Genomic DNA, 13,576 nt, shown 5'->3' with positions numbered 1-13,576 from the left:
TTTGCTGAAAAAAAAAAAAAAAAAAAAAAAAAAAACTAGCTTGCAAGGGTTAGAAAAATAATCTAGGTACATCATGTAAAATGATGCTCAGCATTTCTATTAATAATTTGCAGTGGGAAAAAAAAAAAAAAACAGAGGCAGAAAGAACCGAGAATGACAGAGATAGAGGCCAGGTGCAGTGGTTCACGCCTGTAATCCCAGTACTTTGGGAGGCTGAGGCAGGAGGATCACTTGAGCACAGGAGTTTGAGACCAGACTGGGCAACACAGGGAGACCTCATCTCTACAAAAAATATAAAAATTAGCCAGGTGTGGTGGCATGCGCCTGTAGTCCTAGCTACATGGGAGGCTGAGGTGGGAGGATACCTTGAGCCTAGGAGGTCAACGCTGCTGTGAGCTATGACTACACCACTACACTCTGGCCTAGGTAACAGAGCAAAACCCTGTCTCAAAAATAAATAAATAAATAAATAAATTAGAAAGTCATAGAAACACAGAAAGGAGAGAAAGACAGAACATGTGGCAAAGAAAGCTCCTGAGAGACACAAATGTTTAAAATAAATACAGAAAAGAAAGAACAAAAGGAGGTGATAGACGTGCACTGGGTTTGGCAGTAAACATTTTATGACCACATGTTTTCATTGAGCTAGGAGATTTAGAGCAATTTAATGCTGACCTTCGAAATTCCAAAGAAGGCTGGGCTCGGTGGCTCATACCTATAGTCTCAGCACTTGGGGAGTTGAAGGCGGATGGATCACTTGAACCCAGAAGCTTGAGACCAGCCTGAGCAACAAAGTGAGACCCTGTGTCTACGAAAAAAATTTAAAAACTAGCCAGGTGTGGTGGCATACACCTGTGGTCCTAGCTACTTGGGACATTGAGGCGGGAGGATCACGCAAGCCCGAGAGGTCAAGGCTTTAGTGAGCCAAGCACACTGTTGCACTCCAGCCTCCAGCCTGGATGACAAAGCAAGATCCTGTGTCTAAAAAACAAAAAAAAAATAAAAAAGAGAAAAGAAAAGAAATTCCAAAGAGCTGTTCAGCAATTTGACACAATTGTTTCCCATTGGAAAACCAGTTTTTGGCTTTTATTTTCAAATTTTAAAGTTTATCTGGAAAATAAATCCTTTCCTCATAGACTGTAAAGATTGTAGAGGTGTATGAAGAAAACCAAACCTACTATTCTAAACATGATTACAGTAATAAGGGTCTCCACTCTGTCCAATTTATAGTGACCCACAACGTAAGTTTTAACAGAACTTAAAGAGGCAAAAACATAGTTACAAAAAGTATTCTTACTGTGGGAAAAGAATGGGACTTCAGCCTCACCATCATGTCTCCCAGTTTCAAATACCTATCCCCACTCTCAAAGATAGAGGGCAGGGGAGAGAGAGAGAGAGAGAGAGAGAGCGAGAGCGCGAGAGCGCACCAGCGAGTGCTGAAAGTACTCTCTTCTCTTCAGAAACTCCCAAAAGATCTGACAGCCAAGAAATATAGAGCGGAAGTTCCATCAGGCCAGTTCTTCTGTAGTCCAATCTCTCCTTCCACTGTAGGAGACTGGGCCACAGAATAGATCCCAGCTCCCAACCCACATTCTTCCATGTCTCCAAAACTATTCCAGGAAGCCAAATCAGTAGACCCTTCTGGAAGGAAGCTAGATTGAGCACATATCTTATTCTCACCTGAAATTGATCCCAGATCTTAGTCAAGATCTCTAGGAAGAAACAGCCCCCATTTCTTCTTCTCTATCTTGAAAATTAGGCTTCAAGCACTTTCAAAATCCCTGGCCCCAGATATGTATGCATCTCTGGGCTTTAGGAGAATCTCAGTAAGTATCCATCAACTTGCTTTGAGCCTGCTGACCTATTCAGTTTTCTTGTTCATCTAAACCAGAGTTGGCAAAACTATGGTCAATGGGCCAAATCATGTTCTTGCAAATAAGGTTTTATTGGAACTCAACCACACACATTGTTTTACTTTCCTAAGGCTGCTGGAACAAATTCTTACAAACTTGGGAGCTTTAAACAACATAAATTTATTCTCCCAGTTTCGGAGGCCACAAGTTCAAAACCAGGATGTTGACAGGGCCATGCTCTCTTCAAAGGCTTTAGGGGAGGATTTCTCGTTACCTCCTCCTGCTTCTGGTGGCCGCCAGCATTCCTTGTGGCTGCTTAACTACAGTCTCTGCCGCTATCTTCACGTGGCCTTCCCCTCTTCTCTGTGTGGCCCAAATCTCTCTCTGCCATTGAATTTAGGGCCCATGCAGATAGTTAAGGATAATCTCATCTCAAGATCCTTAACATTGCAAGACACTTTTTTCCAAATCAGGTCACATTCACAGAGTGGACATATCTTTTGGGGGCCACCATTCAACTCATATACCCATTTGTTTATGTAGCATCTATGGCTACTTTCATATTAAAACAGCTAAGTTGAGTAGTTGCTCAATTGAATGGTTGGCCCACAAAACCAAAATATTTACTGTCTGGGCCTCCCTTTACAGAAAATATTTGCCAAGCCCTAAACCTGCATTACAATGCAACTTTGCTGAACTACTCTTCCTCCTGCAACAATCCACACTCACACACACACACACACTTCCCCCGACATGCACACCCAGTCATAATCTAAATTGTTGTTGTTAATAAAATAATGCTGAACCTCCATGAGGTTTATTTATTGTAAGGTAAGATGCAAATATGGCTAGTGTACAAAATTATATCTCTTATTGTTCATGAAAATACATGAATTTATTAAAAATGACCATGAACACTGTTCAGCATTAAGTCCATTGCATGATTTGCCGGGAGCAAAAACCTCTTCGGTAAAACTGCACTTTTTTCCCATATGTCTTGCACATCTGATGTCAGTTATCCAAACTTGTGCTGGGGACAATTCGAGGGAGCAGATGGGAGAATAGCATGGCCCTAAAATTTTCTCAAAATGTTGCCTCTGGAATCTATAAGGCAATATCAACAGAATGACCCAGTTCTCTGTCTTGTTAAATATCAGAACAAATCTCCACATCAAAATTCCAGATTGAAAGATGCTTGAAGAGCAAACAAAATAATAGTATTTAAATTGGGGTTTTGTAATTTTAATCCATGAGGAACATGAAACAAATTTTCAGGAGTTCCCGTTATACAAACAAAAATTGAAATTAATCTAAATATTAATTATGCTTAGAAATTACAGAGAAAAGTACCTTACCTGTGACCACTCCACCTTATGCATTTTATACACACACCCACATACACACAGGCATGCATGCTGACATTTATACATGAATATTTTAACATCTACTAGGATATCAAAAGACTGAAGATAGAAGTTTTGTACTATCATTACAATATTTATTTTAATTTCCCATGTGGTAAAACTCTGACAATCCTTGACCATCTCTGAACTCAATGAGGAAAACATTCAATATCTTCCTCCACGAAGCAGGGAATATTAGATCTCACCTTACAAAGAAAAGAACAATTAATGTTCTGGAATAACGGCCTATTGAAATCTTACCTTTAAGGGTAAAAGGCATGTTGTATATTTACATTTGTAGATATGAATGAAGCCTTTTAATAATAGAACCAAGGGTCAGATGGAATTAAGCTATACTTCCCTACCCCTGGATGGTATTACGTTTTATCAAATAGCAATTACAATTTATGCAGTATCAATTTTGTTAAGGTTGTTTCTCCTAATCCAAGGAATTCTTACCACATTGAAGCCTAATCCCACAAGTTACTCATAATTATCTCGGGTTAGTATGAAAAACGTATTTGCACAAGTGATAGCTCAAGCCATTAACGTATAAAAAACAGAGCACAAGCCCCACCCACCCCACCCCAAAAACCAACCCAAAACCAGACAGATACCACGTAAGTGTCCTTTGCATGATTACTTCCCCCCCTTTCTCTTTACGGACTCAGCGCACAAAACACAGAAGGGAAAGCATAACCCCTCCTTGGCCCAGATTCGGAACTGTATACCCCACAAATGACCACCTTTATTCGGGCCGAACGGCGGACCGCAAGAAGCCAGATACACATACCTATAACATACATAGATTCAAAGCAGAAGACGGTGGAGATCACAGACAGCACCCTATGTCCAAAAGAGCACCGGCACTTGTACATAGACAACGCCTATAGTTCAGATGGACTTAACCAGCAGCTGAGCCAGCCCGGGGAGGCCCCCTGTGAGGCAGACTACAGAAGTCTCGCTCAGCGGTCCCTATTGACCCTCTCAGGACCAGAAACTCTGAAGAAAGCACAGGAATCTCCCAGAGGAGCTAAAGTGTCCTTTATTTTTGGAGACTTCGCCTTGGATGATGGTATTAGTCCCCCAACCCTCGGCTATGAAACACTACTAGATGAGAGTCCTGAAATGCTGGAGAAGCAGAGAAATCTCTACATCAGCAGTGCCAGTGACATGAAGGGCCTGGATCTCACTCCAGAGGCAGAGGGCATCCAGTTTGTGGAAAATTCTGTTTATGCAAACATAGGCGATGTGAAGAGCTTCCAGGCTGCGGAGGGGATTGAGGAGCCCCTCCTGCATGACATCTGTTATGCAGAAAACACTGATGACGCAGAGGATGAGGACGAGGTGAGCTGCGAGGAGGACCTCGTGGTGGGGGAGATGAACCAGCCAGCCATCCTCAACCTGTCTGGGTCAAGCGATGACATCATTGACCTCACATCCCTGCCCCCTCCAGAAGGTGATGACAATGAGGATGACTTCCTGTTGCGTTCCTTGAACATGGCCATTGCTGCACCCCCACCTGGCTTTAGAGACAGTTCAGATGAAGAGGACTCTCAGAGCCAGGCAGCTTCCTTCCCCGAGGACAAGGAGAAAGGCAGCAGCCTGCAAAATGATGAGATCCCCGTGTCCCTCATTGACGCTGTGCCCACCAGCGCCGAAGGCAAGTGTGAGAAGGGACTGGATAATGCCGTTGTCTCCACGCTGGGAGCTCTAGAGACTCTATCCGTGTCAGAAGAACAGCAGACCAGTGACAATTCAGGTTCTTTCACAATTGTTACATTCATTCACTGATAACCATATCATTCCATCCTTCCAAGCCATTTGCCCTTGGAGTCCTGTTACGTGGTGTTCTCCATTTCACAAATGTCCCATTTCATAAATGTGCTGAAACTGCCATCATAGGTTTTTTTGTGTGTATGTGATTTCCTTTGTTGTTATTTTTTTAAAAACATAAGGCACATCTCCCCACCCCACCCCGTTTCTGGAAAACTGTACAATAAACTCAGAGTCCTTACTGAAAAGGGAAAAACTTAGTATTTTGTTTTAGTAATAACGGGTCCCATTTTCTTACATGTCTCCAAGTGCCTCTGATGCATCCATTAATCAGTTATTGTTTTTTACGGCATGCAGGTGTAGCCATCTTGCGGGCTTATAGTCCTGAGTCTTCATCAGACTCAGGCAATGAAACTAACTCTTCTGAAATGACTGAGAGTTCTGAACTGGCCACAGCACAAAAACAGTCAGAAAACCTCTCCCGCATGTTCTTGGCCACTCACGAAGGCTACCACCCCCTTGCAGAAGAGCAGACTGAGTTCCCAGCCTCCAAGACCCCCACTGGGGGCTTGCCTCCAAAGTCCTCGCACACCCTGGCTGCTAGGCCAGCAACTGACCTCCCGCCCAAAGTTGTGCCTTCCAAGCAGTTACTTCACTCAGACCACATGGAGATGGAGCCTGAAACCATGGAGACTAAGTCGGTCACTGACTATTTCAGCAAACTGCACATGGGGTCGGTGGCATACTCCTGCACTAGCAAAAGGAAAAGCAAGCTGGCCGATGGTGAGGGGAAGGCACCCCCTAATGGGAACACAATAGGAAAAAAACAGCAGGGGACCAAAACGGCAGAGATGGAGGAGGATGCCAGTGGTAAATTTGGTACTGTGTCTTCACGGGACAGTCAACACCTGAGCACTTTTAACCTGGAGAGAACTGCCTTTCGCAAGGACAGCCAAAGATGGTATGTGGCCACTGAAGGCGGGATGGCTGAAAAAAGTGGATTAGAAGCAGCAACGGGGAAAACCTTTCCAAGAGCTTCTGGTCTTGGGGCAAGGGAGGCCGAAGGGAAGGAAGAAGGAGCTCCTGATGGAGAAACCAGTGATGGCTCAGGACTTGGTCAAGGGGACCACTTCTTAACTGACGTGACCTGTGCATCTTCAGCCAAAGACTTAGATAACCCAGAGGACGCTGACTCGTCCACCTGCGACCATCCTTCCAAGCTTCCTGAGGCTGATGAGAGTGTGGCCCGCCTTTGTGACTACCACTTGGCCAAGCGGATGTCATCGCTGCAAAGCGAGGGCCATTTTTCTCTGCAGAGCTCCCAAGGCTCTTCAGTGGATGCAGGCTGTGGCACGGGCAGCAGCGGCAGTGCCTGCGCCACACCCGTGGAGTCGCCGCTCTGCCCCTCCCTAGGGAAGCACTTGATTCCTGACGCTTCTGGGAAAGGCGTGAATTACATTCCTTCAGAGGAGAGAGCCCCTGGGCTTCCCAACCACGGACCCACCTTTAAGGAACTGCACCCACAGACAGAAGGGATGTGTCCACGAATGACAGTGCCTGCTCTGCACACAGCCATTAACACCGAACCCCTGTTTGGCACATTGAGAGATGGATGCCATCGGCTCCCCAAGATTAAGGAAACCACAGGTACAGCAATGATGGATTTAGCACTTTGTATGACATGCCAGGAGCATGTAAACCATATTTACAACAAACTTACAAACGTAAAGTCTGGAAGAAAAGTAAAAGGTAGAATTTAAAAGGCCACAGAACAGTAAAGTACCAATCATTGATCCCCTAGTATTTAATAAATACTAAAGATTACAAAGGTGAAAATGGCATTTGCTCTTTATAATCTTGCTCTGTGTTTGCTTTCAGAATTTGATGGGGCAATATGTTTTTCCTAAATTCTAAATGCAGATGTTTAGCAATGCCCAGTATGACTTTTAGTTATATGATAGTATTGCTTAGAGTCACATAACAGTTTGATTTTCTTCCCAAGACATCCGATTTCTAATTCTGCCATTTCATTATTGAGGGACAAGGAAGAATAAGAGCAGGGTATCAGGGAGATTGGAAGGGTTTGGAGAGATTATTTGCCTTTCAGCAATCTTACTGATTCCTCCCTACTCTGTAAGACTGCCCTGTAGAGATGTTCTGAAGTGTCTGGCATACCCCAGTGTCAGGAAGATTTTGAGGTTATGCCTGATGAGCTGCTTTATTTTCCCCAAAATAATAAAGTGTAAACACACATAGAAACAAGAACACATCCACCTTCTGTATCCCACCTTCACTACTCCACCACTCAATGGTATGCATTCCCCTCACTGATCCACTTGGCTGGTCATTATATGGCAAAAGCAGATACTCTGTCATATTTTCATGTTTCAAATTATGTCATCAATAGTGTCTTTTTCATACAGGTCAATAGAAGTTAGTGAGATCTTATATTGGTCATTTTCCATTCCTGTTCTTTTAAGATTTTCTACTTTCTCAAAACCCACCACTGGCTTTACCTGCCTTGGAAAAGTTATCTGTGAATATTACCTAACTCATCACCCAACTGCATATTTACTTCTAAACTAAGTCACACTGTTTAATCCTTCATGATTATAAAGAACTTTCACCTGAGTTACCTCTTGCTTCTCACAAATATTCTGTGAGATGGGGATTATTTGCTTCACATGACAGCTTTTCTTAAACCAAAAAAAAACAAAAATGTTGAGCAACTGGCCCAAGGTCTCAACTTCAGACTTTGTACCAGGCAAACCTCATGCTATCCTCTTAAAAAGATTCACTTATTTAATTTGCATTAATTAAATTAGGCCACTTCTTTAAAAGAAAGAAAGGAAAGAAAGAAAGGAAAAGAAAATAAAGAAAGAAACTGATGCCAGGTTTAACTTAATTCCCTTGAAAGGAAACTTAATATCTTCAATATATTTGAATAATCTATACATAGTTGTTTTCTGTGTCTAAGCTTTGATGGGTAGATATTGGTAGCAAGGCAATTCATGAAATCCCTGAAAATGTTTGGGATTTCCAGACAATTTCAAATGAATCAGCAGTACCAGAAATAACAGGTTCCAGTATTTTCTTGATATTCATTAAAATGGAAATTTGTTATGAGATATCAAGAGGCAGCCTTTGGAAAGCAGGGTGACCTTAGCATACGGCAGCCCTTCCAGACTACATCCCTGAGAAATGACAGACATCATGTAGAGATGTAGTAAAAATGGCCTCCCAGGAGATGCTTAATGATTCTCTCTGTTTTTCTACTACCCCTAGTGTAGCTTTGACAGAGCCTGGGAAGGAGAGACGAGGAGGCATGCCTTCAGCTTGGTCTCAACATCCTGAAGCTGATCCCATCCTGCTACCATCAAACATTCACTCGGAATCAAAGGTGCCAATTCCAAATCAAGACCCTAATGATTTCTCCCAAGCAAATCAGGCATACGGAGAGGCTGTGAGCTGGCGGCCACCAGATCTGAGAGGGGGAAGCCTCAGGACACCCCCCAGCCAGAAGGCTCTGAGACATAGCAGCAGTGTCCTCTCCGGATCTGTCGATTTGGAGACCTTCCGAGAAAGAACCAAGGGTGCAGTCAGCTTAAAGTGTCCAGGCATCACAGAAGCACAGGAGGCCAGTTCTGAAAGGCGAGCAGAACTCCCCCTGGGGAGGAAGCTCACCAAAAGTTTTTCCCAAAGCTCGATGCACTTGAGCTCTGAGGGGAGGTTTCACAAAAGGTCCCCAGTGGCTCATAAAGACTCAAAGCTGTATAGGACATTACCCTTGCGGAAGCTGGAGGGCAGCAATTGGAGATGCCGGGGACCCTTCAGCTATTGCTTCCTGAACCGAGGGCAGGATGAAGATGGTGAGGAAGAGGAGGAGAGGGGAGAGGCCACTGTCCAGGTCGCTTGCCTCTATAGACCACAGATGACTCAAGCCATGCCAGAACCAAGCAGCCCATGTCTGGCTGTGGCGATTCAGAAGCAAGGAGGGGAGCTATCCAGAGGGTCAGTGCTGAAGGTCTGGGCAGAAGACCTGCGAGGCCCAGATGACTTGGACTTCAGCAACCTGGCTTTTGATGCCCGGATTGCAAGAATAAATGCCCTAAAGGAGAGCACATATGCAATGCCTGATGGGTTCCTTGCAGCCCAAAATGATGCCAATGAGCTGCTCTGTCTCGTCAGGGCAACAAAGGAGAAGAGAGAGGAATCACGCCCTGAAGCATACGACCTTACACTTTCTCAGTACAAGCAACTGTTATCCATTGAGTCCAGACAGTTGGGAAGTGCCTGTAGGAAAATGGCGATGGCTGAGAAAAGCCCGGAGGAGATGCTCCTAGCTATGACTTCCAGCTTTCAAGTACTCTGTTGCCTAACAGAAGCTTGCATGCGATTAGTTAAAGTCGTGAACTCAGAAACACAGCGGCAGGAAATTGTAGGGAAGATCGATGAAGTGGTCATAAATTACATTTGTCTACTGAAAGCTGCCGAAGCAGCCACTGGAAAGAACCCTGGGGACCCTAATATTGGATTCTCGGCGCGACACTCAACCACCATGGCCGCTCTCGTAAGCACACTGACACGTTCTCTCAAGAGGCTTTTAAACAAATAAATATGGAAGTCACGTCATAATCTACCTTTACAAAGCCATACATGAACTTTTATTTACTTTGTGTGTATGATGAACAGATGTCTCCTTTCTTCTCTCTGTATATTTTGTTATTTTATATAAAATAGGAGATAAAAGTCACATTGATGAAATGTTGAAATGTACTAATCAGATGTATTCTGTTTATATTATACATATATATACACGTAAAAGAAATATCCAAGAAAGTGATGACATTTGGCTATTTTTCATATAGTTAAAACTCCAGGTATATGATGTGAAATTTTAAATTCTACCATGTTAGAGCAAAACAATGAATCCTATCCCCTTTCTTTCCAAGTAGATACTTGGAGATCATATCATTCATATTTAGAAGTAAAACACAAAACAAAAAAAGAGAGAGAAAAGAAAAGAAATTACAATGTATATAAAACAGTACTTATGTTTTAAAATTATGATTTTTAAGCATTGGAAATAGCAAAAAGACATTTAAAATTCAAGAAGCTATTATGAATTACTAGAGACTATATCTGTAATAAATTAATTTTTTGCTCATAGTATTTGGTTACTGGATGCTTTCTTCCAAGAATCCCACATATTTAATTTGGGTTTTTGCTATTTGGGCTACAAATTGGTGGGGATGGATTCTACTGTGTCAGCACAAATGCTCTTCACAGTGTTTCTAGCATTTAAAGAACTTCCCAGGGAGAAGAACAGAGGGGATGATGGGCAGTTTCCTAGGTAATACCTAGAGTTATAGAATATCTCATTACATAAAATGTATGGAATAATGCCAAAATTAATTATTTGATGGAAAGATCTGCTTTGACTAAATGTCAAAACTCTACAAACCAAAGACATTATCTTCCCCCCACCCCAACTCAACGATGAAACTTAAAATTCCCTTTAGAATGATGGGACATTTAGTAAAGTATTTGCAAACTTACAAAAAGGAACATTTAATGATCATCAAAATTAAGTATTGATTCAGTAATGTAGACCAGACCACACACCAGCACCTGTGAGTCTCATCTCAGATTACAGCTCTCAGCATAGGGCTTCATGCATCACCGCCTCTACAGAGGCTAAGGCTGCCAATTAAATTTGGAATTACAGCGTAGTACTGGGACAAAATCTCAAATCTTTGATGTTCCAGAAAATCGGGGAGAAATGGCTACTGTAACCATGGGAACCATGAGTAAATAGTTAAGTATTTATTAAATAAATACTTAATCTGGATTGGCTGATAAAAATATGAAATCTGAAAAAAAAAAAAAGAAAGAAAGAAATGGAAGTGGTATATTTGACCAGTTCAAGTGAAACCAATGGAATGCAAAGAACTTTCCAGGACTGTCACGCCTCTAAAAGTACCCTGCAGTCATAAAATAAAATCGATATGTATATATATATATTTCCTGGGTCATTCAGTGCTCAAGTTACATGCACTCCTACTTAGACAGGTGGCTCCTTAAGAATACGACGGGAGTACACCAGGTGCAAATATTTCTACTTTTGTAGCCTACTGAGAAGGAGGCATAACACAGTCCACAATTGCAATCTCTCTCTAGTCAGCCATTCCACAGGGACTCAACAACAAAAGCCACACGTGGTTATGGATGGCAGCGAAGGAAAGGAGTTTAGGCGTGTGTTATTATAAATAATGTTTAACTAAATAATAAAACATTATTTCATTACAATTATAATTATAAATATTGATGTTTTGATATTGAGAGATATTAGTGGTGTTTACTGTGGAAAATCTTAGTAAATATCATTCTGTGTACTAAAATCCTAACCTATTAATAGGATGTGTGCCCTATGTCAGACAGTGTGCTAAGCATATTAACTATATTATCTCATTTAATCATCACAACAATCTGCTGGTTTGGACACTATTCTCTCTGGAGGCAATATGGATGAGTTGTTACGGATATGGGGTTTGGGGTCAGAAACATCTTATTTAAATTTTGACTCTGCCATTTTCTAGCCCTTTCGTGTTGGGAAAGCTACTTTTTCTAGACTCAATTTCCTCATAATAAAATAAAGTCAATTATAAGATTGATTTCCATAGGGTTGTCATGATTTTTGAGTAAAAATGTGTATGTAAAGTTCTTACCACAATACCTGGCAGAGAGTAAGTATTCAATTAATGTTAGCTATTATTATCATCATAATCGTTGTGTTAAATATACTGCCCAAGATAATATGTGGGGGAATGTTTGTTTGTTTTATATGCATATTGTATCCTGACTGTGTGCAGAACACATTATGTGTATTGCATATATGTAAAAGAAGGGTACAAGGAAGTGACCATCCTTGTTCAAGTCACATATCTAGTTAGAACAACTTCCCAGTCCATTCAAGTTCTTTGAGAAGCCTCAGGGAAGTAGCTCTGGGTCCTTCTAATCAACCTCCCATGACTGCGCCAGTAAGTTTCTGTTTCTTATAAATAAACTCTTTGCTATTCAGAAAACTTCAAGGGGCCCCCACATTCACAAAGCATGGGGCTCCTAACTGGGGTCCAGGTCCATAGAGTGTAGGAAGAACATATTAGAACAATACTTGTGCTTATTTTTATCTAGCTTTTTTATGTTTGTGTATGTTTTATAATGGCATAATAGTACAATGGTACATGTATATAATTTTAAATAAATAAATAAATGAATGAATAAATAAGCATATGCCTGGTGCATGCATGTAACAATATTGTCGCAGGTAGGGTTGCATTCACTGAAATCTGGAGAGCACTGAACTAGAGGATAAACCTTCCTTATACTCACGGTTCTTTACATTTAGTCCCCAGTCTACTTTGCTAAGTTTATCTCCTACCATTTTTATTAATCTTTTAGCACAAATCTTTCAAACAAAAGTAGACACAATCATATGAATTCATGTGGACTCATTATGTACCGATTCATGTCTAATCTTATTTTCCGTATTTCTACCCACCTCCTCTCCCACTGTATGATTTAGAAGCAAGTCCCAGATATCATAGTGCTTAGCCCATGAATATTTCAGTAAGAATATCCTGTGAGAACTTTTAAACATAACCACAATGACATTTTTGCATTTTAAAAATTGGAAATTCCTTAATATTATCAAATAAACATTACAGAGGCTTTTAAACAAATAAATATGGAAGTCACGTCATAATCTACCTTTACAAAGCCATACATGAACTTTTATTTACTTTGTGTGTATGATGAACAGATGTCTCCTTTCTTCTCTCTGTATATTTTGTTATTTTATATAAAATAGGAGATAAAAGTCACATTGATGAAATGTTGAAATGTACTAATCAGATGTATTCTGTTTATATTATACATATATATACACGTAAAAGAAATATCCAAGAAAGTGATGACATTTGGCTATTTTTCATATAGTTAAAACTCCAGGTATATGATGTGAAATTTTAAATTCTACCATGTTAGAGCAAAACAATGAATCCTATCCCCTTTCTTTCCAAGTAGATACTTGGAGATCATATCATTCATATTTAGAAGTAAAACACAAAACAAAAAAAGAGAGAGAAAAGATAAGAAATTACAATGTATATAAAACAGTACTTATGTTTTAAAATTATGATTTTTAAGCATTGGAAATAGCAAAAAGACATTTAAAATTCAAGAAGCTATTATGAATTACTAGAGACTATATCTGTAATAAATTAATTTTTTGCTCATAGTATTTGGTTACTGGATGCTTTCTTCCAAGAATCCCACATATTTAATTTGGGTTTTGCTATTTGGGCTACAAATTGGTGGGGATGGATTCTACTGTGTCAGCACAAATGCTCTTCACAGTGTTTCTAGCATTTAAAGAACTTCCCAGGGAGAAGAACAGAGGGGATGATGGGCAGTTTCCTAGGTAATACCTAGAGTTATAGAATATCTCATTACATAAAATGTATGGAATAATGCCAAAATTAA

The 13,576-nt window shown here is 40.9% G+C and overlaps 1 protein-coding gene across 1 annotated transcript in view; it reads left to right on the top strand.

Moving 5' to 3' along the window:
- FRMPD4 (FERM and PDZ domain containing 4) overlaps positions 1–12,320 on the top strand; it is a 236,564-nt gene extending 224,244 nt beyond the window's left edge. Inside the window, 3 exon segments of the mRNA XM_017894671.1 lie at positions 3,938–5,018; positions 5,390–6,679; positions 8,323–12,320. Of these exon segments, the coding sequence (XP_017750160.1) occupies positions 3,938–5,018; positions 5,390–6,679; positions 8,323–9,647 (3,696 nt within the window). The 3' untranslated portion in view covers positions 9,648–12,320.
- The last annotated feature ends 1,256 nt before the right edge of the window (positions 12,321–13,576 follow it).

Source organism: Rhinopithecus bieti, unplaced genomic scaffold (assembly GCF_001698545.2).
Source record: "Rhinopithecus bieti isolate Rb0 unplaced genomic scaffold, ASM169854v2 scaffold_25988, whole genome shotgun sequence".
Classification (NCBI taxonomy): Eukaryota; Metazoa; Chordata; class Mammalia; order Primates; family Cercopithecidae; genus Rhinopithecus; species Rhinopithecus bieti.
The sequence above is the reverse complement of the archived record's forward strand: the minus strand, read 5'-3'. Positions and strand labels throughout refer to the sequence as shown.